This window comes from Podarcis melisellensis, assembly GCF_964234715.1.
Source record: "Podarcis melisellensis genome assembly, chromosome: 10".
Taxonomy (NCBI): domain Eukaryota; kingdom Metazoa; phylum Chordata; class Lepidosauria; order Squamata; family Lacertidae; genus Podarcis; species Podarcis melisellensis.
Window position 1 is genome coordinate 75,440,383 of NC_138542.1, and position 27,449 is coordinate 75,467,831.

At 54.8% G+C, this 27,449-nt stretch overlaps 1 protein-coding gene across 1 annotated transcript in view; it reads right to left on the reverse strand.

Annotated features, from left to right (window-relative positions):
- Positions 1–27,449, reverse strand: part of SND1 (staphylococcal nuclease and tudor domain containing 1) — a 220,073-nt gene that overhangs the window by 177,575 nt on the left and 15,049 nt on the right. The window contains exons 6-10 of the mRNA XM_081926896.1: positions 26,978–27,069; positions 25,535–25,693; positions 24,360–24,466; positions 23,267–23,357; positions 10,576–10,689 (exon numbers count right to left, since the gene is read on the reverse strand). Coding sequence (XP_081783022.1) covers positions 10,576–10,689; positions 23,267–23,357; positions 24,360–24,466; positions 25,535–25,693; positions 26,978–27,069 — 563 coding nt within the window. The remainder of the gene's footprint in view (positions 1–10,575; positions 10,690–23,266; positions 23,358–24,359; positions 24,467–25,534; positions 25,694–26,977; positions 27,070–27,449) is intronic.

Here is a 27,449-nt window from a genome sequence, read left to right on the forward strand (position 1 = left end):
GGACGGGCGGCCCCAACCCTGCATAACCAGAAGCCCCCAAAACAGGAAGGGTCCACCTCTTAGCAGCGGAACGGCAAGGAGCCCCCCAAAGCCCCCGCTTGGCAGAGCCTCTCCCCCTCTCTTGCAGATGACAAAGAGGCTGCCTAAAATGCAGCTCGCATCCCTGCCCCCACCCCCACCCCCCGGTTGCACACAGAGACCGAGAAACCGGGGAGAGAAAATGCAGAGGGGACAGGGGAGAGTTGTGCAAACTAATCACTTTTCCACTAGAGAGAGCAATTCCGCCTCGGGGGCACAAGGAGGTTCGTGTGCAGCAGCTTCCTGGAAAGCGACTCGGCCTCCCGTTAAATATTGACGAGGCTGCCGCCGCTTGGGAGGATTCGCACCCTGCCTCCCCGCCACCCTCCGTGCCCCCAAACACCCGGCACTCAGGCGCAGGCGGAGTGAGCGCTTCTCCCGGGGAGCCACAGTGGCAGATGAGAGGCAGCCGCCATCAGCTCCTTTACATGAGTAGCTTCCCCTGATCCTTGCCACGCAATTTCACGGAGGCGAGAAGCCGGTCTGGTTAATCTTTCAGGATGCCGCTTTGTGGCAAACACTCCCAAATCCAGGGCCTGACGGAACAGGGCAACGGGCAGCAGAGTCCATCAGAGGGATCTCGTGGCCGAAGACTGGCAGCGGCAATTGCCTGGCTCCACCCACCAGCAGAGCTTGCCCAGCAGGAAGAGGCAGCGCCTAGGGAACCTGTGGAACTCCCTCCCACAGGAGCAGCTATGCTTCTGAATCTGCTGGGAGAGCGGCTCTTGGGCAGGTTCCCCACTGGGGCCAAGGGTCGGCCACTGTGAGAACAGAAGGCTGGACTAGAAGGGCCATGGGCCGGATCCAGCGGGCTCTTTTTAGGTTCTCAAGCAAAAGGCCCAGCTGGAATCTCTCTTTCCGCAGACGCAGTGGGAAACAGCTGCTTGCTAGTAGCAAAGAGAGGTTGCAAGCCCCCCCTCCTGCCCCATAGACACCCCCCCTTGAAGGTACCTTCAGGAGCCCCCCTGAAAAGGACCGCAGAGTGTGACTAACGGCAAGTGAGAAGCTTCCAGGTTAATTAATTTGCAGCAAGCGTGAGCGTCGCGAGCAGAAGAGAACGATCCTCTTTTCAGCGCTGGGGGCAGAAGGCGGCTTCTACCGTTGCTGCAAGCCAAAGATTCTTGCACCAAATAACCAAGGAGTGGGGGGGGCAGCATAGTACCCCCACCCACCCCTTGTTTCCTGGGAGGGCTGCCCCTCCTCCTCCTCCTCCGTGGGGCTCGGAGGAGAGCAAAGAGGCTGTTAGCAGGAGCTGGTTGTAGGCGCAGCGATTGCAAGCTGCCCTCTTTGCTGCAGGGAAAGCGGTGGCTTCCCAAGTAAACGCCGGCAATTCTTAAAGCGCTGTGTGATTTGAGACCTTCGGAATTGCTATTTTTAAACCGGCCAGGAGAATAAGCCACCCCTCCAGAAGAGGCAGCCTGAAGCGACGGCAGGTAGCCTGCTCAGATGACTGCCAGCTGCCTCCAAAGGCTCTGAAGGGAGGACGGCCCCCACCTCAGCCCCCCTCTCCCTGCAGCCGGGGCCCCTCCGTCTCCCCCGTGGGCGCCAGGCCAGGGCCCCCGGCTGAGCAAGGGCACAGCCCTGAGAGCGCTAGAGGGGTCCTCCTCTCCGCCCGCCCAGCCCTCGGGCTCTGGAGCCTGGCATCACCCCACTGCCCCCTCCCCAGGAAGGAGCCCCTTGGCTGGCGCTGGAGGAAGGAGAGGGGAAGCCATCCTCCGCTCGCTTATTTAAAAGAGGGCTCCCAGCGCCACATAAATATCTTCATAATCAGCAAATGACAGGGCAGGGAAGAGACGGCAATGACGGCTGTTTAATGGAGTTTGGATAAAATACGGCTCTTCCCCAGACTTGCCGGAGCGCAGCCGCCTCCGGTCGGAGCAGGCGGAAGAGAGGGGCAGAAGAATCCGGTGTTTAAGTCAGACGCGCTGCCCCATCCAGCCCAGGGCTTCCCGCACGGACTGGCAGCACCAGCCCGCCCCAGTTGCAAGCAGGGAGCACCCCCAGCTCTGCCCTACAGATGCCACCAGCGGGGATCGACCCTGGCGCCTTCTGCAGGCCAAGCAGGTGTCCTGGGTGCCCTGTTTGAGCGCACACCCTGCGGAGCCGGGAAAAGGCAACGCTGGCCTGGCGCAAGGCTTTCCCAGGGAACAGAGGCCCAGCAATGCACCACTTGGGCACAGGCTGCCAGGCCACATCGCCTGGGCGCCAACTGCAGGGGGGGGAGCGCCTGAGGGCTCCTAGGGAGAGGGGCACTGGAAGTCAGTCCACTCCTCCCAGCCACCTGCTGCCTCCAAACTCTGCCAGAGAAGTGGGCATCTGGGGAGGGGGGCGTGGGGGCTGGGGACCCACCTCCAGGCGCCCGCCATGGGAGATCTCAGCCGCTCTGACTGACTCCTGCACTCAGATTTCATTTGGCGCAGGGTGACGCAGGCAGGCAGATGAAAGGCGGCAGGAGTTTATTACACCGAATTTTCAGTTTGTCAGTTTCCATCTATGATACCAGAAGCCACTTGCCCTCCCAGGAGCTCAAGACGCTGCAGCAGTGGCAGCACAGAGTCAGACCAGGCCAGCGCTTGCCCGCTTGGCCAGACAGGGCAGGCCACGGGGGGCAATGGACAGGGACCCCACGCCAAGGTGGCAAAGCCCCCTCTTTGCCTTGCACTGGGCTACCCCCGCTGCCCCCCCACAGCCCCCTCCCCAACACTGCCCAGAGTCCCCAGCATCCCCTCAATTCCTTCATCCAACTTGTTTACAAAGACGTTGAATGACAACCGGCCCAGGCAGAACCCTGTGCCCCCCCCCACTGGCCACTTTTCCCCCAGGATGACAAGGAAAGGAGCACTCTTTGGGTTCAGTCAGTCAACCACCTAACTGTGACCTCGTTCCACCCACATTTTACCATATATCATGGGGGGTTCTGTCAAAAGCCTTGCTGAAATCAAGATATACCGTGTCCACAGCGTTCCCCTAATCCACCAAGTTTGTAATTCCATCAAATAAAGCAATCAGATTGGTCTGGCTTCATTTTGAGAAACCCACGCTGGGTCTTAATAATCACAGCGTCCTTTCCTAAGTCCACACAGACCAACTGTTGAATTCTCTGCTCTAGGACCTTCCCTGGTACCGATGTCAAGCTCACCGGAGTTACCTGGGTCTTCCTCCCCCCCCCCTTTTTGAAGAGGGGGACAACCGTTGCCCATCTCCCATCTTCAGGGACCTCATAGACAAAGGCTCTGAAATGATGTCCGCAAGCTCCTTTAGTCCCCTGGGTGGCAGCTCCTCAGGCCCTGGAGGTGAGAGTCCTGGCCGGATGAGCAGCAGCATTGTAGTAAGGTAAAGGGTAAAGGGACCCCTGACCATTAGGTTCACTCGTGGCCGACTCTGGGGTTGCGGCGCTCATCTCTCTTTACTGGCCAAGGGAGCCAGCATACAGCTTCCGGGTCATGTGGCCAGCATGACTAAGCCGCTTCTGGCGAAGCAGAGCAGCACATGGAAACACCGTTTACCTTGCCGCCGGAGTGGTACCTATTTATCTACTTGCACTTTGACGTGCTTTTGAACTGCTAGGTTGGCAGGAGCAGGAACAGAGCGACAGGAGCTCACCCCGTGGCGGGGATTCGAACTCCCGACCTTCTGAACGGCTAGTCCTAGGCTCTGTGGTTTAACCCACAGCACCACCCACGTCCCAGCATTACAGTACATCGCATCAAAAGTAATTTATATGTTGCATTTCAGCAGATCAGTTTCTTATCTCTTACCCCAATCACAGACTCAAAGAGGTGTAGAGTCGGAAGGGACCCCAAAGGTCATTCAGTCCAACACCCTGCAGTTCAGAAATCCCCGCTAGAGCATCCCTGATGATGGCCATCCAGACTCTGCTTAAAACCCTCCCTAATAATAATAATAATAATAATAATTTATTATTTATACCCCGCCCATCTGGCTGGGCTTCCCCAGCCACTCTGGGCAGCTTCCAACAAAATATTAAAATACGGTAATGCATCAAACATTAAAAGCTTCCCTAAAGAGGGCTGCCTTCAGATGTCTTCTAAAAGTCTGGTAGTTGTTGTTTTCTTTGACATCTGATGGGAGGGTGTTGCACAGGGCGGGCGCCACCACCGAGAAGGCCCTCTGCCTGGTTCCCTGTAACTTGGCTTCTTGCAGCGAGGGAATCGCCAGAAGGCTCTTGGAGCTGGACCTCAGGGTCTGGGCAGAACGATGGGGGTGGAGGCGCTCCCATGAATGAGAGGCCCCCCCCCCACTTTCTGAATAGACCCACCCTGCAAGGGGCGTCAGGGGCCTCTTCTGACTGAGGCCAAAGGCCAAAGAGATTATGGACGTGAGGTCCTCCTGGCCGCAGTTCCCACTCTGAACTGCTTCTCTCCAGACACCTGGCAGCTTTCCTTGTTTCTTGTGCAGAAAATCCAGGGGAGTTTCTCATGGCTGGGAAAGCGCTGGCCTGACCCATTCACACCCCCAGTGGATACGGACAGGATTGCCTTAATGACCGCCTGCATGACTTGGCCCCTGGTCTAAGATGAACGTCCCACTGGTGTGTCCAGCAGGGGGGTCGATTAGGCTGGCAAACAGGCTGGGCGGGGCCTTCTCAGTGGTGGCCCCGAAGGAGGCGCCTGATCTTGTTCACTCTCCAAATTATCCCTCGGCACCTCTCAACTCTTCTTTTGCCAACCCAATGCCTTGCCCCCACCTTCCAGTATGGCGAGGAAGCAGGGCCCAATCCCTTCCCTTTGGTGGTTCACAGCTGGACTCCTGACTGTCTCCCTCTGCATTCACAACCCTCTTCTGCCAGCTACCTGTGTCTCCCTGCCCCAGAAATCCCCCCCCCCCGCCCACCCGCTATTCCTGCCGCTCTCTTTGCAGGGCTCTTCACCTTCGCCCCCCCTAATCCCTGCCTCCCGCCTGATCTCCACCATCTCTGGCATCAGCCTTGCCCGGACTTAACCGCCTCCCGCCTCCTGCAGCCCAGCCAGCACCGTTCCTTATCTCCATCTCTTAAACCTTTTGTCTCTTCACATATGAGCTTCATAATCTCTTTCAATATATGCACAGCAACATTTCAAAGCTTTCTCCCTTTAGGGAAAAACCTGCTAAAAATCCATTGTCTTTAGAGCGGATGAGCTCACCGGGTGCTGAGGCACTTCCAAGGCTCCCGGCTGCGCTCCCCCAACGCCCCACGGTTTGGGGGCTTAGCCCCACACCAGCCCCCAGCGCAAGGGGGCCTCTGGTGTGGAATGACTCTCCTCCATGATTTCGCCACACACACACACAGCCTTTCCAAACATTGCTTTTCCCACTCTTCGTCCCACTCTTGGGAGCATCAAAAGCTGCCTTGCACTGCATGGGGCCATGCTTACCTACACTGACCGGCAGCAGCAGCAAGAGAAGAACCTGGTTGTGGCAGGATCAGGCCAAGGGGTGCCCCTCTAGTCCAGCATGGGGCCAAGCAGAAGCCTCCTCCGTCACCCTCTGCTGCAAGCAGCCTGGCTCCCTGGGCGGCCCCACACGGCGTGTGTTACAGCAGCCAAGGAAAGGCAAGAAAATACTGCAAGGCATGCAGAAGCAGAGGGGAGAGACATTCGCCTCCACCTCTACTAATAGGAAAACTTGAGGCCTTCCCACGGAGCTGAAGGCCGGAAGAGTCAGGGCAAATAAAAGCTCGGCTGAAACTGCGGAACTCCTTGGCACAAGAGGCAGCGACGGCCTCCAAGCTCTCCTTCTGATGGGCTCTCCTTCCTTGGAAGCTTTTCAGCAGAGGCTGGGTGGCCACCTGTCAGGGATGACTCTGTGGACATTCCTGGCGGGAGGGGGTGGGACTAGATGACAATTTGACAAAATCATGGAGGAGGGGGCTGTCGATGGCTGCATCATTATCTGTATTTTAGGCTCCAGGAGAAAACAACCCGCTTCCGCCAAGCCTTTGGCTGACTGATATTCCACATCCTTTTAAACGTGGTGGGGTTTTATTTGGGAGGGGTGTTACTGTTCTGTTGCTTCTGTTCTGACTATTTACTTGTGCTTTTATCTTGCGCTTTATCTCGTGAACCACCCTGAGACCTTTTGATGAAGGGCGGTACATCAACCTAACAAAGAAAACAAAATTTAAAAATACGCCAGCCGCCTTGGCTCTGCTCTGCATGCAGGTCAGAGGCAGCAATGTTCAGGATACCTGGAAACGGCGCTTGGATCCTGCCTGCATCTGCTGGGTCAAAACATCAAAGCAGCTGCCTTGGCAAAACCAGCAAGGGGGATTCAAGCCCCATCCCAGCCCCTGAGTGCCCTGCTTGCAGGTTTCCATGATAACTTTGCCAGGCAAGGCCTTCTTCCACCCTCCAGCCCCTGCTTCTCAATTTGTACTGTATTATTTTATGTTCTGCGGCTTGCCGTAGTTTTATTGATTGCAGTTTAGAAATTATTTATTGCAATTCTTAAGAGTGGATTTCTGTTTAATTTTTATATGCTGATATTATTATTCTATACTATTCTGATGATTGCTGAATGTTACTTTATTTGACGTAGGTTGCTTATTTTAAAGTTATGTTTTATCACACTTTTGTACGGTCATACCTCGGGATAAATGTGCTTCAAGTTCAGTATTTTCGGGTTGTACCAGAGTGCGTTACTTCTGGGTTTCGCCGCTCGCGCATGCACAGACGGTCAAAATGCCGTCACGTGCATGCGCAGAAGTGGCGAATCGCAACCCGCGCACATGCAGACTCGTGGACGCAGGTTGTGTTCGCATCAGGATGCGAACGGGGCTCCGGAATGGATCCCATTCGCATCCAGAGGTACCACTGTATTAGATTAGATCCATTCCTATAAGGCAGGGGTCAGCAAGGTTTACCTTGCCTGAGCCGGTTCACTCCAGTGGAGATCCCTCTGTGGGCCAAACTGCGCATGTGCGTGAGCGCCCGTGATTTCTGGTGTCTGCACAGATGCATTTTCCGGCATCTGCAATTTCCGGTGCCGCAGAAGCAAGTCCCTGTGCTGCGCTGTGCCGGTTTAGCGCAGCACGCAGGGACTCACCAAGCAGGCAGCTTGGTTCAGGGGCAGCTCGTGGGCTGGTTAAACGACCCCCGTGAGCCGCTTGTGCCCCATGGGCCTTAGATTGCCGAACCCTGTTATAAGGTGTACATTCTTTGTTTCCTCAGCTTGTAAACCGCCTTGAGTATAGAAAGAGAGTATACAAATTAAGTGTGATGATGACGAATTGGAGAACAGGACGATGGCCCCCTTTGGCCTGATACAAAAGGCGATTCATGTTCTTATGGAGAAACTCTGGGCGCACCGACTGAGGTCTAGAAGACCCTCCCCCCAGAAGCCGCCACAGGTCCAGTTCCCCACCCGCAAAATCCCCCTTCCAGCCCTCCTTCCACTCCTGCAGGAATTAATGTCTCGTTACGTTCCAGGCCAAAACACAAGCGAGCACCAGACACGCTCAAATAGCTCCTGCCCTCCAATTATCCTCGTCCTCCTCTCACGACCGCGGGGGCTGCTCCTCGCTGCGCCTTCTTCGCCCACCCTCCCAAGCCACAAAAGCGGGTGAAGGAACCTCAGCGCAGCGCCCGGCGCCGAATTTCCATGGAAGCCTCGTGGCAGTGGGATGAGCGGGTGCTGATGAGAAACCTCCCGGTTCCTAATCCAAGCGGGACGGAGACAGAGAGCTCCTTCCAAAAAGCAGCCGCTGATCTGCATGTGCAAAACTCACTTGCTCCGGTGAGATTTGCACACTGGAATGATTTGTACGCCTGGGGCACTGTGAGGTCAGGGAGAGGCAATGGCAAAGGCCAAAGGCTGTTTCGGCAGGAGAGCCCAGTGGTGGCAGCGATGCGGCTGCTATGAGAGATCCAGCAGGGCCCACACCCTGCAAGGGGCCTCAGGCTCCCGCTGAAAAACTGCTATATTTTATTTATTTTAAAAGGGGTAATTTGCTTCGAGAACCCCCCAGCTTTGGCCACTAGGCAAGAGAACAATGGAACGTAATTGCACAAATTAGATCATCTGCTCCTGGCCAGGGAACAGGGAGGGATAGAGGACCTTTCCTAGCACAAGGCTCCATCTCCTTGCGGCGAGGGAGTCTTGGGGGTGGCACACAATGCGCGCCCCTCCCTCATCCCACCCCACCCTCCTTTTCCGCCCCCACTGTACTCCCCACAACCAGACTCCCCCCCCCACTCAGCCCATCCTCACATTAAATGGGGCTTTAAAAAAGGTCCCCCTGTGAACAACGGAGCTTTTAAAAATGAAATTGTGGGTCGCGTGCAGCCCCGAGGGGGAGGCTGCGAGGACCAGAAGTATCTGTCCATGTTGGGTAATATTCAAAGCAGCTCTCGATAAACACCCAGCGGCAGCCAAGGACACGGAAAGCAATAAACGAATCGAGAAGAAACCATTCCAAAGGGCCTGAAAAGACAAGGGGCGAAACAGGCTTCCACTCTCGCCTTCTCCTCCCGCCTCCACGTGCCCCCCCCCCGTTGAACCTTCAAAATCCGCTCCGGAGGGCAGGAGCACATCTGGGTGGGGGGCACACGGAGGCAGGAGAGGAAGGGGAAGCCCCCTGGGGGGAGCAGAGCTCCGCAGCCCAATAAAGGCAGCCTTTATGAAGAAAATTTATCTCCCAATATAACCAAATCTCGACTTGTGATGGAGCCTCCAGGAACAGCGAAGGCCTGCAGTGGAGGGGGGAGGCAGCGCGGAGAGGAGCCTCTGCCAAGGAAGACCCCACCCCCAGCCCCTCTCTCCCGCTGGAGGCAGGCGGGGCAGCTCACCAGGCAAGCATTGGGGATCCCAACATTCGCAGACTTATTTCCAAGGCTTTTCGTGGTTCTCTATCCTTTACTGTTTTCCAGTTTAAACGGCACGGGGTGCTTTTCAGGCAGAAGAACGCAAATAAACTCATGAATCAGAAAACCTAGGGACCAAAAGCAGGCGAGGACCCCGAAGCCATCGCCTGCGGCAACAGACAAAAACCCAAATCCAACTAACTCAGTGCCAGAGTAACAGAATCATTTCTCCCACAATTTCTAGGTCTCTTACGTTGAAACCCAGCCAAGGTGAGATGCAACCTTAAATCAATGACTTCCCTTCTTCTTTTTCCGTGGTTCATTCTGTGTACCATCCATATTTTACCTGAACTAAACCACTCAGTAATCCATTGTTACAACCATCAGAACTTACTTCCACTCAATGCTACCGGCGCTTTTAAACGAACACAATTCTTCTTTGGTTGGGACCTCGCTTGTTTTCCATTTGGGGGCTAACAAAACACGGGTCGCCGTAGTGGCAGACATAAATAGTCTTTTCTGAATATCCCTCTGAATTATCCCCAACAAAAAGGACTCCGGTTATTTTTGGAACGGTACTTTTAAACACTTTTTCCCAATGCATTATACAGTGGACTCTTGGGTTACGTTACCATTGGGTAACGCAATCCTCGGGTTGCGAACGCGGCAAACCCAGAAGTGTATACTTCCGGGCTTTGCCATGCGCACATGCACAAAAGCGCTCAGTTGCGCAGTGCGCATGCGCAGAAGGGAGACTCCGGCTACAAATTTTTTGGGATACAGCCAGGCCTCCGGAACGGATCCTGTTCGTAACCAGAGGTACCACTGTACAGTCATACCTCATGTTACATTTGCTTCAGGTTGTGTGTTTTCAGGTGTTTTCAGGTTGCATCCCGCGGCGACCCGGAAGTAACAAACCACCACATATGATAAAACGTACCCTCAACCTCATTACATCTCATTAAGTGGCTTTGCTGAGATTCCTGCACTGCTGGGTTCGAATGGATAATCCTTGCTCTACCTTCAAACTCTACCAATCTCTGATTCTATGGTTTTATGGCCTTCCTCTCCAGGCCAGGCATGCGCAGTCTGTTTCGAGGCCCCCAGCCAACCATCCCTCTGCCTTTTCTCAGCCCAACGGGGTGGGGAGACGGAGGACCCAAGCTTCGTTCTCAGGAGGAAAAGGAGGCTGCCCTCCCCCCCCAAGCCAAGCGGAAGACCACCCTCGAGAATTCCCAGGGCTCACAAGCCACGGCTGCCACTGGTGATGGCCAGAGAAAGCCGCCCTGAGCCCCTCGCCAGAGCAGCAGGAGAGCAACCAGCACAAAAAGCTCGACAAAACTGTAGGGTCCCCACAGCAATAATCCAGAAAGACTCGGCAGAGACTCCACTGCCAGCCACACATCCCTTCCCAAAGCCGAGCTCTGGGGTCACTTGGAACAAACGTCTACGGTTCTTAGGCCCACTTGTGGCAGTGGGGAGACTGGGGCATCGGGGGGGGGCAGGAAGCAATGGGGCAAACAGTGGGCAGTCCCTCCTCTCCCCAAAACTGCCCCTCTGCAGACAGAGGCTCTCCTGGATAGGGGACGACACACAAGAAAGTGGGTTTTGAGCCAGCCGACGCAGGCACTCTCCTCCCCTCGCCCAACAGACGCAGCCTCCCCCCTGCAGGAGCCCTTCCCCAGGCGCAGCCTACCTGGGTGCCTTCGCCTTCCAGCCGAGGGGGTCGGATGCTGGAGAGGTGGACCGTTTTGTAGTCGCCCGAGTTGAGCTTCACCACGATGGCGTCTGCGTTCAGCACCTGCATCACCTGCAGGAGGAGAGGAGCAAAGCCAGAGGTCAGAACCGGCCGGCAGCCATGGCTTGGGAGAGGAGGGGTTCAGGGGTTCATTTTGCCATTGCTCTTGTTTTTATTACGCACTGTGTGTTTTCATTTTCTGAACCACCCTGAGATCCATGGATGGGCAGCACATCTTGGAGGTCCCAGGTCTCGAGGAGGTTAGGCTGGCCTCGACCAGAGCCAGGGCCTTTTTGGCTGTGGCCCCAGCCTGGTGGAACGCTCTGTCACAAGAGACTAGGGCCCTGCGGGACTTGACATCTTTCCGCAGGGCCTGCAAGACGGAGCTGTTCCCCCAGGCCTTTGGTCAGGGCTCAGTCTGACCCCTCTCCTTTTACAAGACCCTGCATATAAGTGGCCTAACTCTTCTCACCAACTCATACAAATAGCTGAGCCTGGTGAGGTTCCCAACCGTTATAGTTATAATCTGCGGGTAGCCATCTGATCTTATTTTAATTTTAATCCGATTTTAAGCTGTATTTCAGTTGATTGCTGAATTTTATGTCTTAATGTATTTTGATTACAGGTAGGTAGCCATGTTGGTCTGCTGTAGTCGAAACAAAATTAAAAAAATCCAGTAGCACCTTAGAGACCAACTAAGTTTGTTCTTGGTATGAGCTTTCGTGTGCATGCACACTTCTTCAGATACACTGAAACAGAAATCACCAGAGCTTTATATATTGTGGGAGGGCGCGTTGGGTTTTTTCTCAGAGGGGTACTCCTACTACCATCTCACCCCTCGCTTTTTTCTGTAAGGCCAAGAGGTTGACCACACCTATCCGCCAATCACCCATTCCCACCCCCCTTCTGAGTAATACCCCTCCCCACCCTCCTACTATATATAAGGGTCTGGTGAATTCTGCATACACACGGAAGCTCATGTATTTTGATGTTAGCCGCCCTGAGCCTGGTTCTGGCCAGGGAGGGTGGCATGTAAATCATTTTCTTCTTCCTCCTCTTCTTCTTCTTCCAATGCAATGCAACGCAACACAACACAGCCTTGTGGTCCACAGCCAGACGCAATGCCCTGTTGCCCCGCACAGATTCGCACTCAGCTCGTTCCCTGAATGGTGAAACCCTCTTTTGGAGCAGCCGCGTCCAGACAGGGCGGGGAACCGAGGTGCTTTGCCTCTGCTGGAGCTTCTCCTGGGGTCTCCTCATGAGGAGCGGCACCTGGAGCCCCAACCGCGGAGCCCCAGAGCCGCCACGTGATCTCCGCTGGGGCTGAGAGCATTGGTTTCAAAGGAGCCTCTCAACGCTCCTCTTTCCGCATTCTCGTGTTATCACTCCGTTTTTTAAATGCTTGTGAAATGCTTTCCAAAAGCTTTCCAAATGACTTTGTTTTACAGTAAATTACTACCGTAAATTACTACTTCAAAGCGCTGCACTGCTCAAAGCACAGGCAGCTATTTCCATATTCCTGACGGGAGGAAAGGAGGAGAACGGGAGCAGAGAGACAGGACAGGCCGACACGGAGGCTGCGCTCTGTGGCCCTCGGCTCTGGCGCCTGCACCCGCTGGCCAGGAGGGGCCCACCAGCCCCCCCCCAGCCCCTCTGAGGGCACCCAAGGGAGAAGAGATGCAGGACCAAGCCCAGCAGACCCAAGCCACACTCCCCAGCATTCTGGTATTCTACAGCTGCAGCTTTAAAGGCAGGATTGGAACCCGTGGCCCACCAGATGCAGCAGCAGAACAACAGCATCCCTGCCAAAGTAGTCGAGATTCCTAACACTGCAAGGGGCTGGACCAGATGACCCCCGGGACCCCCACAAATCTCACATGGCTTCCCCATCTCTGGGCTTTGGAATTAGAGTTGAATTACTGATAGGGGGTTTTCATTTTTAAAAAATGATGCATTGCTAGTCCCCATGAAGGATTTGCCCTGGAATAGTGTGCCGGCAAGCATGTGCTCCACCCCCCACCTCAAACCTCCCCTGCCCCCCCCCTCACGCCAAGCCAGCCCCCTCCGGCCACAAGGGAGACCATAAGAGCCAGCAGAGATGGGCTCCACGCTCCTCTACAGGCCAGAGGAGCAAACTGCTCCCCTCCCGCTGCGCCAATGATTCTGTGTGCCTCCTCAAGAGGCCAAAAGGGACTCCCCTGTTAGAATTCCTGCTCTGTGATTGCAGTCATGGGATTGTTGTCTATCACATGATGGTGTATGTTTCAACTCCACAGTGGGAAGAGACTGGAGACAGGATATTTGTGTTCCTGTGTTCCCTGAAGTGGGTCTATTGTCCTTTGTTCTTTCTCTTTGCTGTCTGATGCTAGAGAGAGAGAGGGAGACATGTTGCAGTGCTCCGTGTGTGTTTTGATGTAAATAAAGTAGATTAGCCAAAATGCTGAGTTGCTGAGCTCTGTTACGCAAGCTGCGCAGACTCTGCGGATCCCTAAGTGTGCCGGTGTCGGTTGGCATCAGTCGCTGTGATGTTCGGGCAGAAGAAATCTTTGGAAGCTCCCGAACGAACGACCAGGAGGGAGGGAACATGCCAGTCGGGCATGTGTCTCTGCCAGGGTCCTACTCGGGTGTAGACTGAACTCCTGACATCCGCACCCCTCGCACCTTCTGGGGCTGGGAGTCTCATTTCTGGCATGTCGAAGTCCCTCCCCAAAGATGCTCCTAAGATCGCAACATTCAGAGGAGTCTGCCTGGATCAGGCCCACCGAGTCCAGCTTCCTCTTCTGCCCATGAAAGGAAACCCGCAAGCAGGATCGGAGCACAAGAGCCCTTTCCGCTCTTGCCGTTTCCAGAAACTCATATCTAGAGAGACATCGGAGGGCAGAGCAGAGCCGTCTGGGCTAGGAGCCATCAACAGCCCTCTCTGCCTCTTTCAGAGCCACCCACTTGGGCGGCACCCACTGCTTCCAGTGGGAGGGAGTTCCACAGTTTAACGACGGCCTGGGTGAGAAAGGAGGAGGATGCTGTCCAGCCAAAGTTAGCAGAAGGTACCCATAAGCTGAGAAGACCCAAAATGTAGCTGCGGCCTCCAATCACCTGCCCAGTGGCATTGGGGGCTCACCGTGCCCGCTGCCCACTCCCCGCTACCCACCACAGACCTTGGGGGTCTCTCCCCGCCTCTTTCCCCCAGGACGCCCCTGAAGCCACCTGCCTCCCCCCCCACCCCCGGGGCCTGCCAGCTCCCATCATCCAGCCACCAAGACTCCCCCGGCTCCCAGCAGCTGCCCTCCAGCCAGTCGCAAGCAGAAGAAGGGGGGCCATTAGGGGAGCAGATCCTGCCCCACCTTCCCCCCCGCCAACCTGGCGGAGAGCAGCAAGTGCCTCTAATGTGCCTCTCAAGAGCATCATGAAGATTGATTTGCGCTGGGGGGCCGCGGCTGGGGCCGCCCGCTCGCACTCAGAGCTCTCCGGCATCTGTCCTGATTTTCCTTGTCACTCGTAATTCGCAGAGAGGCGGAGAGGGACCCAAAACTGACACTCCAGGATTGGGTGGCCCAGGGGGCTTTGCGCCGCGCCTTCCTCTGCCGCCAAATTAAGTGGCTTTTAGAGGCAGCAGGAGGAACAGAACACACACAAACCACACAGAAGAGCAGAGGAAGGAGAGATTGCAGGATCAGGCCGACGGCCCTTCTCTCTCACACAATGGGGAGCAGAGGCCTGGAAGTGAGGGGGGGTCTAGAAGCAATCGTGGGGTGGGAGGGACCCCCAGAGTCATCTAGTCCAACCCCCTGCAACGCAGGAATCCCAGCTGGAGAATCGCTAGGCAAATTCCTTAATCCGAGGCGCAAAGGAGGCGAAAGGGCCACGGAGAAGCAGAGCTGGAGCCAGCGGAGACTGGCAAAGGACCAGCTCCCTCCTGCCCACTTGCAGGCAGAAATGGGCACCTGGGGCAACAAAAGCTAATGCCCAAACAAAGGAAGATGTCTTCCAGGTGCCACAGAGCTCTGCCGAGTCTTTCTTGAGAGGACAGCACTTGGAAGACCAGCCGATGCCTCGTGCCACTGACCGCCTTCTTGATGCCAGCGCTGAGTTTTCCTCCGTATCCTCCTTCTTCTTTGGCAATCCCTTGTAGTCGAGTAAGACTGTCTTCCATAAACACGGTTTTAACACTGGGTCCGTAAGTGACTGTGGAGGCCAATTCTGGATCCACACGTCCTTCCTCAGTGGGGACATTGGTTTCCGGGAGGGAGATGATCACGGTGTGGATTTGCCAAGTGTGCTTTCCTCTTAGCACATTTCTCCCTTGCGTTCTGAGTTTGAGTGTCTTCAAAGCCCTTGACACCTTTGGTCAAGGCTGTTCTCCAACTGGAGCGCTCGCAGGCCAGTGTTTCTTTGTCAGTGTTTATAAGACATTCTTAAAAATTTGCCTTGAGACAGTCTTTAAACCTCTTTTGTTGACCACCAACATTATGCTTCCCATGTTCAAGTTCAGAATAGAGTAGTTGGCTTGGAAGATGATAATCAGGCAATAATCACTACATTTTTTAAGACTTGCCTTGAGACAGTCTTTCCTTAAACCTCTTTCGTTGACCACCATGCCAACCTCTGCCACAAACAGCTGGCTGCAATTCCAGCAGTGCAGGGGCTGGAGTAGATGACCCCTGGGGTCCCTTCGAACTGTACTAGCAGGCGCACGTGAGCAGACAGGCGAGCGACTCGGCTGAGGCAGGCAAGGGGGGTACCTCACAAGCCCCCCACTCCGCCGGCTGCCCCCTCAGCGTCCACCACGGCTCAGCAGCCCAGAGCAGCCCAGGGGCTCATGGCAGAACGGAGCCAACCTGGAGATCCCGGGGTTCGCTCCTTGCATGAGAACCCCGCAGAGCCCTGCCAGCCAGTGCAGGCGGCCCGGCGGCCCGACTCTGCACACAGCAGCTCCCCCTGCTCCTGCTCCCCCCCCTTACTTGGCAGCCTTCATGGCAAAAGAGCGTTTTCGCCCGGCGGCAAAAGCCAGACACCTTCCGACAAGCTCAGCGGCCGAGCGCTTGGTGGGCACCTCTCCTCCAGGGACCATATGGTGGGAAAGAGCTGCCCTCAGCAGAAAGGAGGGCGAGGGGGGGCTGGCAGGGGGGGCGGTGTGGCAGCCGCGAAGGCAGGCCGCCTAATCGTTCTGAAGGGAACAGGCTGCTGAGTTGAGCGGAGGAGACAAGGAGACTCTCCGGCCGTGGAGAGAGGCTGCCAAGGATGCTGGCTCAGCAGGGAGGCAGGCGGGGGGCCCTCACCCACCCGCAGGCTCCAGGTAGGAGCTGGGGAAGGTGCAGCCAGAGGCCCCCACCGCTTCCCTGGGTGCAGGAGGAGGGGGTGAAGGAGACCCCCCCCGATCAACCACCCAAGGATGCGCTGCTGCAAGAAACTTCAGACTCTCTTCCCTTCCGTTTTTAAGCAGCGGTTGGGTGGCCACCCATCACAGGTGCTTTGGCCGAGATTCCTGGCATTGGAGGGGGCTGGACTGGATGGCCTTTGGGGGTCCCTTCCAACTCTGTAATTCCATGATTCTGTGTTGCTGAGCTACAGAGAAAGGTTTCTGGGGAAGCCCAGCCAGATGGGTGGGGTATAAAGAATAAATTATTAGCTATTATTATTATTATTATTTCACTGTTTCGGACTTCCTGACTTTGAAACAAAGTGGGCATCTCAGAAAGGTATAAATTGATGTGTGCTGTGGAGAAAGGGACGTTTTCCTCCCAGAACGAGAAGCGGGGGCCGTCCAAGGAAGATTCAGGGCAGCCGAAATAAAGTCCTTCTTCGCGCAGCAGAGAATTAAAGCTACAGGATTTGTGGCTGGACCCTCAAATTTAAGAGGGGATTAGGCAAATCTTACCTAGGCAAATCGAGGAGGCGGGGGGTGGGGGCTTTCTCCACGGCCACGGCTGGGGGGGTCTCTGTCCTACCGACAATGTTGGAGGACTTTAGGAGGCCAAAATGGCTATGGGCGATGATGGCTATTCTCTGCCTCCACAGCCGAAAGCGGAAAATGTTCCTGTTTGCCAAATGCTGAGAAGCGCAGGAGGGGAGAGCTGCTCTTGTGCTTGGGTTCCGCTTGTGGGCTTCCCATCGTGGGCATCCTGGGCCTCATCCTGCAGGCTCCGCTTAGGTGGCTGCAGGAGTGTGGCTCCTGCACTCATGTCTGGATACGAAGGGACCAGGACGCTTCCAGGAGATGTTTTCAAAGAGGGCAGAATTTGACTCGCAAGGGGAGTTCCTGCACCCGTTCCTTGAGACGTGGGATTTGGCCAAAGTTCACCCGCCTTGGCTGCCTCCTGCCTGGACTAACGTGCTCTCTGTTTGGCTGCCTCTTAAAAGGGCCCAGAAACGTCAGCTGGCTCTTCGAGCTGCAGCCGGACAGTCGACCAGGGCTGGAGAGAGGGAGCAAACCTCCCCCTTGTCAAAACAGCTCCACTGGGCCGCCAGTCTCCTCCCAGGCACAATGCAGTCTTGGTTATGGTCAAAAGCCCTTCACAGCTCAGATCCAGCCCATCTGAAAGACCCTCTCCTCCCAGATGAACCTGCCGGGCTCTGAGATCTTTATGGGGGGGGCTTCTCTCAGGCCGACCCCCCTCACAATCCCGCTGGGTGGGGACGCAGGAGAGGGCCTTCTCGGTGGTGGCTTCTCTCAGGCATCTTTGGAACTCCCTGCCAAGGGAAGTCAGACTGACTCCCTCCTTGCTCTCCTTCTTCCAGCAGGGGAAGACTTTCTTGTTCCAAGAGGCCTTTCAGAACCGACTGCTTTTAACAAAAGGGCTGGTGCTGCGATGGTTTTATTGTAATTATCTGTATGTTTTAATACCTCTTACACACACACACACACACATATATACAGACATACATTCCATTAGTGTTTAATAGTTCTTAATTGCTGCTTTTTATACTATGTTTTTGGTGCTGTGGGTTAAACCACAGAGCCTAGGACTTGCCGATCAGAAGGTCGGTGGTTCGAGTCCCCACAACGGGGTGAGCTCCCGTTCCTCGGTACCTGCTCCTGCCAACCTAGCAGTTCGAAAGCAGCTCAGAGTGCAAGTAGATAAATAGGTACCGCTCTGGCGGGAAGGTAAACGGCGTTTCTGTGCGCTGCTCTGGTTCTCCAGAAGCAGCTCAGTCCTGCTGGCCACTTGACCCGGAAGCTGTACGCCGGCTCCCTTGGCCAATAAAGCAAGATGAGCGCCGCAACCCCAGAGTCGGCCACGACTGGACCTAATGGTCAGGTGTCCCTTTACCTTTACCTTTACTTTAGCTGCAAGCCATGTTGAGTCCCGGTCATGGAAAAACTCAACATTTATTTTTATTTTTATTTTTATTTTTATTTTTATTTTTATTATTATTACTACTACTACTACTACTTACTACTACTACTATTCCTTGTGAGCATAGAGGATGAGGAGCCAGAGGAAGACATGCTTTTCACGAAGTCTGAGTCCCCATTTCCATCCTGGATACTGGACCAAGGAGCGAGGCTTGTTCCTGCGCTCAGCCAGATGGGCCAAGGGCACCACCTAGCGGCCGTTCCCAAAACCTTACTTCAGGACGGCTTCATGGCGATCTGAGCCCGGCCCCTTCTACTTCTGGAGCACCCAAGGAGGAGCTGGCGGGTGGGCACCCAGATGCATCAAACAGAAGTAGCAAGACTGGGGGGCGCGGCTGGAGATATTCCTGTACACACACAAACCTGTCACACAACAAGAGGTGTGCGGGCAGGGGCGCAAATGATCTCCCTGCACAGTTTGTCTGGGAGAAAACCTCTGGGAGAGGAGGAGTGTAAGGCAGGAGGTTCCTGTGTAATGACAATAAAGAATCTATCTATCTATCTATCTATCTATCTATCTATCTATCTATCTATCTCGAGCCTCAGCTACTGATGCCCCAAACGCTTCCAGGATGGCTAAAATGCCCTGGGCATGGTGCAGCCCCTGAAGACAGAACAGGAAATAAATAAATAAATTTTATTTATGCGCTGCCCTCCCCAGCCAAGACTGGGCTCAGGGTGGCTAACAACCAAAATCAAAACAAATTGATTGATATGCAACTTAAAAACAAGATTAAAATACAACATTAAAACATTAAAATGCAGCCTCATTTCAATGGAAACTCAAATCGAAAACTTTTTTGGGGGGATGACGTCATGTCATCACCAAGGCTAACTATCCAGACTGGTCCTACGTGGGCCAGAAAAAAGCCAGGGAAGTCCCCAAATAGGAGCTCCATCACAGGAGGAGACAGAGCGTTCCACCAGGCCGGAGCCATCACTGAAAAGGCCCTGGCCCTGGTTGAGGCTAATCTGACTTCCTTAGGGCCTGGGACCTCTAAGGTGTTGCCATTTATGGACCTTAAGGTCCTCTGTGGGGCAGACCAGGAGAGGCGGTCCCATAGGTACAAGGGTCCTAGGCCGTGAAGGGCTTGAAAGGTCAAAGGTAAAGGTAAAGGGACCCCTGACCATTAGGTCCAGTCATGGACGACTCTGGGGCTGCAGCGCTGATCTTGCTTTATTGGCCAAGGGAGCTGGTGTACAGCTTCCGGGTCATGTGGCCAGCAGGACTAAGCCGCTTCTGGCAAACCAGAGCAGCGCATGGAAACACCGTTTACCTTCCCACCGGAGCGGTACCTGTTTATCTACTTGCACTCTGAGCTGCTTTCGAACTGATAGATTGGCAGGAGCAGGGACCGAGCAACGGGAGCTCACCCCGTTGCAGGGATTCGAACCGCCAACCTTCTGTTCGGCAAGTCCTAGGCTCTGTGGTTTAACCCACAGCACCACCCACGTCCCTGAAAGGTCAAAACCAGCACCTTAAATCTGACCCTGTACTACACCGGGAGCCAGTGCAGCTGGAAAACAGGAATCAGGAACAGGCTCAGAATGCTTTTGCCTGCTACATGCAGGTCATGTGAGGACAGGCTCCCGGTTTGCTCCCAGGCACATCCCCAGGGGCTGCCGCCTTCCGCCTTTCCATGCCTCCATGCCTCTGACCCTGCAGGGAAACCTGCCATCAGCTTCGAAGGCCCCTCGCCCTGCCTCCCCCCACCCCTGAACGGGGTCACGAGACCCTTCCCCCCGGGTTAGTCACAGCCTGGAGCTGCGATGGGCTCAGACTGCTCTTCTTCCGCCCACTGCCAGATTCTTAGCACGCCGCCTCTGAATATTGTTTGTTGACTTCTCTCCGCATTTGGTGAGGATTCATCGCAGGAAGAGGAGGCGGAAACGCGGAAGTAACGGAATAATCCTTGCGAGGCGCAGGGAGGCTCAGGGTCACGCAGGGCAGCGTGCAGGCAACGGGGGGAGGCTGGGGCCTGGAAGGGGGAAAGCCCATTGCAGTGCAGAAGGTGGGTCTCTGATGCTGCTGCTAGAGGGGGGCTCAGCCCCACCTTCTGCCTTGCTCTACGTCTCTTTTCAATCGGAACCAGTGAGGGCAGTGAAGGTCCTGTGTGAGTGGCTGGAGGCGGCTGGAGGATGGATTGGGGCTAACGGATTGAGGTTGAATCCCGACAAGACAGAAGTACTATTTTGGGGGGACACAGGGTGGGCGGGTGTGGGGGACTCCCTGGTCCTGAATGGGGCAACTGTGCCCATGAAGGACCAGGAGTGCAGCCTGGGAGTCATTTAGGACTCACAGCTGTCCATGGAGGCGCAGGTCAATTCTGTGTCCAGGGCAGCTGTCTACCAGCTCCATCTGGTACGCAGGATGAGACCCAACCTGCCCGCAGACTGTCTTGCCAGAGTGGTGCATGCTCTGGTTATCTCCCGCTTGGACTACTGCAATGCACTCTACGTGGGGCTACCTTTGAAGGTGACCCAGAAACCACAACTAATCCAGAATGCGGCAGCTAGACTGGTGACTGGGAGCGGCCGCCGAGACCATATAACACCGGTCTTGAAAGACCTACATTGGCTCCCAGTACGTTTCCGAGCACAATTCAAAGTGTTGGTGCTGACCTTTAAAGCCCTAAACGGCCTCAAAGGCCCAGTAGACCTGAAGGAGCGTCTCCACCCCCATCATTCTGCCGCGACACTGAGGTCCAGCTCCGAGGGCCTTCTGGCGGTTCCCTTATTGCGAGAAGCCAAGTTACAGGCAGAGGGCTTTTTCGGTAGTGACGCCCACCCTGTGGAACGCTCTCCCACCAGATGTCAAGGAAATAAACAGCTACCTGACTTTTAAAAGACATCTGATTTGAGTTCTTACCAATGCGACACAGGTATTTTGTGTCCCCCATGGGAGCACCAGTTCCATCTGAAGGCAACCCCGCTTAGGGAAGTTTTTAATGTTCAATGCTGTATTGTGTTTTTAATATTTAGTTGGAAGCCGCCCAGAGTGGCTGGGGATACCCAGCCAGATAAGCAGGGTATAAATAAATTATTATTATTATTATTATTAATTTCATTATTGCTGGACCCACTTCAGAGCTCTGCGTTCCCTGCAGGGCAGCCTGAGTGGCACAAGACACAGCAGCCACAGCCCCACCTCAGCAAGCCAACTGGGGCCTTCAGCAAGGGCAGAGCTTAGCAGAGCAGGGGCTGGCCCCGCTTTCCAAGTCCCGCTTTTGCTCTCTGGCCAGGCACCACGGCCACTGGGCAGTCCTTGCCTGAAGGGCACACGATCCTACCAGGGTCCCCGAGGGAGAGGAAGACTCTCACCAACCTGCAGCCACTTCAGAGAATCTTATGAGACCCCAAGGGTCATCTAGCCCCATCTCAGCTCAAACACAAAAGATGCGCACACATGCAAAGACAAGGCTGCAGGGTCCCCCTGCCCAGCCCAGCCGCCGCGGCTGATTTTCCAACTCCTCCAGTGAAATCAGAGAGACCTTTCTCTCTCCCGCTGCCTTGGCCTGCTCCCTGGAGGCGCCACCTGGAACCGAAGCTCCAGAGGCCCCTTCCCATTCCCTGCCCCACAGCTGCTACAGAAGCGAAGTGCCTGGGAGGAAGACCCCCACGGAAACTGGGAACAGCGCCAGCCAGGGCAGAGCAGGCGCCTGCAGCACCCAGTGGGGCGGGCGTGGAAATCCTATTTATTGGATCGCTTTCTTAAGAAGAGTTAACGTCAGCCACACAAACGCACATCACGTCGCAGGTGCTGGTGTGATTTTCCAGGCAGCAACACACACTTTACAGACGTTGCATCTGCGTAGAAGCTGGCCTATCCATTGCTATTCCGGTAAACAGACAAAACCAAGAGGATCTGGGCCTTAGCAAAGCAGCCCAGTGCCAGAAACTCAGATATATAAGCTAATTGCCAAATGGAGCCTTGAACCCTTGTTACGGCCCCAACGGAAGGTCCAGGCCCCATTCTCCCCCAAGGGGGAGATTCATTATTGTTAGTGTTATTCATTTCATTTATATTTTATATTTTAAAGAAAAAACCTCAGAGCGGTTTAGAACACATGAGAACATCAAACCAAACCATCCAAGGTAAAACAAATTCAGGCTTCAAGGAAAACATTTCAGGTCCTACTCTACGTGACATTTTTCTTCCCCCTATTTACCTACGTAATTTACAGAGCTGCCCCATAGCAGAGGGACTCTAGGGAGCCAGTGAGGTGGGGTGGTGAGAGTGTCAGACTAGGACCTTGGGAGATCAGGGTTCGAATCTCCTCTCAGCCAGGAATCTCACCGGGTGATCTGGAGGTCAATCACAGCCTCCTAACCTACCTCACAGGGTCGTTGTAGGGAGGGTGAACCATGGGAGGAAAAGACAGGATATAAATAATAATAATAATAATAATAATGATGATGATAAATTATTTATATCCCGCCCTCCCCAGCCGAAGCCGGGCTCAGAGCGGCTAACAACAATAAAAGTAACACAGCATTCTAAAATCAATTCATTCTAAAATCAAATCAGAACCCAATTAATGGCCAACACTGGGTCAGAGTTCTACGAGGATCGCCCAAGAAAGGGGTCAAACTCCGCCTTGGCCAAAGGCCTGGTGGAACTGCTCTGTCTTGCAGGCCCTGTGGAAAGATGTCAAGTCCCACAGGGCCCTGGTCTCTTGGGACAGAGCGTTCCACCAGATCGGGCCCACGGCCAAAAAAGCCCTGGCTCTGGTTGAGGCCAGCCTAACCTCCCTGTAGCCCGGGATCTCCAAAATGTTTTTGTTTGAAGACCATAAGGGGACATACCAGGAGAAGGGGTCCCGTAGGTACGAGGGTCCTAGGCCATAGAGGGCAACAAATAAGCTCTTCCGCTTCCCTGCTTCAGGAGGCCAGAGGGACCAGCCAGGTGGAGATGCCAGGCGCCAACCTGGCGCCCAGAGATCTCCACGTGGGCACAACTGGACCCATGCCAGTCACAAAACCTGCCTGGCACCTGGGGAATTTCAGACACTGACCAGACTACGCGCCATTCCCCTGGAGCGCCACCAGCTCTCTCCTGAGCAGGTGAGAAGAGACGCTCTGGCATTGGGGGACTCAGCCCTGGCCAAGAGTGGGCAACACCCAGATATGGCAGCCTGGGCAAGGGGCAGGCAAGGGCACTTGAGGCTCCAGGCCCGTTCCTGGCTGCCCAAGCCTGCGGCTCCGCTGCCCTCCATCACCGAGATAGAGTGGCCGTTTCTCCAGGCACCCCTGCCCCATATCAGCCTAACAAAGGCCACACACACCCTTGCCTACCTTGGCCACAAACTGCTTGTCCTTCTGGTCCAGGTTGGCCGTGGGCGCCACATAGTCCCTCCAGATCCTCAGCTTGCGCTCTTTGGCATACCTGGAACACAGAGAAGAATCGGAGTCCAAAGCGGACCAGAGAAACCCCCTCGGAGGAGGAGGAAGAGGGCCCCGCCCCCCACCCTCCTTCCCACCTGCAAGGCAGAACATTGAGCTGGGCAAGAACCCCGTCACCTGCTGAAAGTATTTTTAAAAGACTGGAATGACCACTGTGAACAGTTAAAACCACTGGCAGGGATATAATGACACTTGCAATGTGAAATGAACTTGGGAAACTATGAATATATGATAAGTAATGATAATAATGATGATGATAATAATAGTAATAATAATAATAATAATTTATTTATACTCCACCCATCTGGCTGGGTTTCCCCAGCCACTCTGGGCGGCTTCCAACAAAACACTAAAATGCAATAACCTATTAAACATCAAAAGCTTCCCTAAACAGGGCTGCCTTCAGATGTCTTCTAAAAGTTTGGTAGTTATTTTTCTCTTTGACATCTGGTAGGAGGACAGTAAAAGACAAAGGAAAAAGGAAAAAGAATGTATTTTCTTTGGAAATGAAACCCATGGAGGGAGGGGAGGAGGTCCAAAGATTTGAAAGAGCCTCTTTAATGTTTTTGAAATGGTGAAAGTTAAAATATATAAATGTATGTATAAGCAATAAAAAATTATTTTAAAAAAGTACCCCATCGCCTAAAGCTCCCCTTAGCACCTATCCCCTTTTAAGAGGCAGCCCAATTAGCAAGGTGCCCTCTGGGTATTGGGGCTGCTTCTGGCCTGTGAAATGTTCTGCAAGGCCTGCAAGCGCCAAGATAAGCCCCCAAATCATGTGAAGCTGCTGCCAGGATGAGCCCGTATCTGTCTGGATTCACTTGCTCTGTTATCACTGCACCCAGCCCCTCCCACAAGCCCACCTTGGGGCCGGGGGATCTGGACACCCTCCTGGCCTTCTCAAGGAGCCCTCGCCTCCCCAAGCCCCCTCTGTGAAACAGAACGGAGCCCCACGGCCCAAGGAGGGCAGGCTGGGCAGGGCTACCTCTCAGCCGCTCGCAGCTTCTCTGCTCCTCGGGTGTAAACGGCGATGGACCAGTCGACGCAGCGAGCAAAGCCTTCCTTCAGGAGCAGCTCTGTGATGTTCCCATTCTGCAGCCGGGCAAGTAGAGAAAGAGAGAGAGAGAGAGAGAGAGAGAGAGAGAGAGAGAGAGAGAGAGAGAGGGAGCTAAAAACTCCAGCTTCATGGCCAAACACACACACACAACCCCTGAACCCCCCCCCCAAGAGCCTCGACAGATTACGTTTGCTCAGGGCAAACCTATATATATCTTCGTTATTATCATTATTGCCTTTATTGGTGCATCAATTCATTCATTCGTTAGATTTCTATCCCGCCTTGCCTCATAAAGCAGCCCAAGGTGGTAAAATAGGACAATTAAAAATAAAATAAAATGCATTTAAAATGACAGAACACATATGAAAGCATTGTTATGCTTGCTGATCCAGTTCTGTGGATCCCTAAGTGTGCCAGTGTCTGTTGGCATCGGTCGCTGTGATGTTCAGGCAGAAGAAAGCTTTTGAAGCTCCCGAACGAACGACCAGGAGGGAGGGAACATGCCAGTCGGGCAGGTGTCTCTGCCAGGGTCCTACTCGAGAGTAGGACGAGCTCCTGGCAAAGATGAGGGAAGGCCAGCGAGGAAGACCAAGAGGCCTGGGGCAGAAGTTCAGAAGGGGGTGAGACTCAGCTGGGCCCAGTCTGGAGGGCAATGTGGGGAGATGTGGGGTGCCCAGGGCCCCAGGTCTTCTGGAACGGAGCCCCCCCAACCACAGCTGTCAACTATTTAAAAAGGTAAACGTTGACATCTATGCCCCCAATCTCTCTTCCCCTGAGAAAGCCCCACCCCTGTCGAAAAGGCCAGGCCCTGCGGAAGGGGGGTGTCTTCTGCTCTTCCGTCTCTCGGCCCCCCAGTCTCTTCTCCTGTTGCCCCCCGCCTGCCCCTCAGGTCCCCAGCACACCCACCCCTGCAAGCCCCTTGAGACCCACCCAGCCCCACGAGTGTAGCCAAGCCCAGACTGGCCTGGACTGACCCCCCCCCAAGAGTCTCCCTCTGGCTCTTGCCCAGGACGCTAAGGGAGGAGGGCACCCCAAGGAGCTCTCCGGACACCTCACAGCCGTCCCAGGGGCCCCCCGCCTGCCCCCCCCCGCTCTGCACTTGCCGGGTGAAGGATGGTGCCCAGAATGTTCTGGTTGTGACAGCTCTCCAGGACAATCTGCACGTCCCTCTGGAGCAGACGAGACTCCGTGAAGAACTTGGCTTCCGCTGCAAAGGGCTCGGGGGTCTCTGTGCCGTCCGCTTCCCGCTTGAAGGTGGGGCACTGGTTGGGGGGGGGGACAAGACAAGTCAGGGCAGGAAGAAGAGCGCCTGCCCAGCCTCTCAGCAGAACCGGGACCAAGGGGCTTGGCACCCCCATGAGAGAGACACAGCCGTTAGAGATCCCCAGTTGACTTGGCCCCAGAGCCATGCCTGAGGCCTCCAGACGGACAGGGGGGTCCCCTCAGCCTTCTTTGGGGAGCGCCTGCCTCCGTGGGTCACCCGCTGCGGGGCACAAGGGCCATTCCCTCAGGGCCAAGGTGGCAGCTGGGCCAGGATCCCCAGTAGGAAAAAAGACAGCCACGGAACCCAAAAATTACACAAAACAAATGAAATACCGTGAAAATCCCTGAAACGAGAAGTAATCAACTAGAAATATTATCTTATAGAAATAAACTAAATCATAAAAATCAAAAAGCTTAAGGAAAAAATTAGAAAGACCTAGAATTGAAGAAAGCTTTAATGGGATGCCAGCTACAAGGATCGTTTCACTGAACTATTCAGATTCCTCAGAAGGAAATAGAGAAATCATAAACCTCAAATGACCAAATCGTAAACCTTAAATGATCCCCAGGCCCAACACAAACACCCAGGCCCACCCACCCTAGCCAGCAAGACCCGCAGCCAGGCCAGAGGGGGCTCCGAGGGAAACCCCCCAGGGAGGCAAAGCTCCTTCCTGCCTCCCCCTCCCCAGCCTCAATACCGGACGGAAAGGGGTCGCTCCGTGAAGAGGAGTCAAGGGGGGCGGGAATCCCAGGAATCTCAGAACTAGGGAATTGGAAGGGACCCCCAAGGATCATCTAGTCCAACCCCCTGCAATCGCAGATAAGAATCGCTATGCTTATAAACCTCCAAGGAAGGAGAGCCCACGGCTTTCATAAAGGACCTGCCTGGCCTCACAGCCTTGCAGGTGAAACGCAGGACAGGTAGACTCAGCCCTGGCCTTGGGCTCGCTTATTGGCTCAAACGACAGCGGAGCCAATTGTTCCATTTGTGACCCACGAAGGCACGAGGCAAACTCAAGGGGGTGGGAGACCAGGGCAGGGGGTGAATTCACACACGGAGCCACTACCTGGGCCCCCAAATCTTCCTGCCCGCTCAGAGAGGGGCCTCGGGTGGTAGCCAGTCCTTCCTCTGGCCAGGCGCTCCCAGAACTCCCTTCCTCCCCCTCCGTCGATTCACTCAGCAGAACTCGCACTCGCCACCCCTCAGCCCCACACACGTCACAGAGGAGAGGGCAGGAGTCGCACTGGGCGCCGTGAGGGGACAGGGCCTCCAGGCTGCTCACCTTGATGCCAGAGAGCATGACTGTCACCAAGTAGTTGTCGGGAAGGAGCAGAGCCCGCACCACGCTGCCGTCCCGGACGTGCTCGATGATGGCTGCGGGAGAGAAAGAGTTTCCACTAGTGCTGAGCGCTTGGAGGCAGGAGCAGCAGCCCAGGAATCGGCCTCCTTCCGAGTCAGACCATTGAGCTCAGTGCTGCCTACACCACAGGAAGGCAACCTAAGGCCCGGGGGCCGGATGCGGCCCAATCGCCTTCTCAATCCAGCCTGCAGACGGTCCAGGAATCAGCGTGTTTTTACATGAATAGAATGTGTCCTTTTATTTAAAATGCATCTCTGGGTTATTTGTGGGGCACAGGAATTTGTTCAATTTTTAAAAAATTTTCCAAAATATAGTCTGGCCCACCACAACGTCTGAGGGACGGTGGACCGGCCCCCGGCTGAAAAAGGTTGCTGACCCCTGGCCTCCACGGACG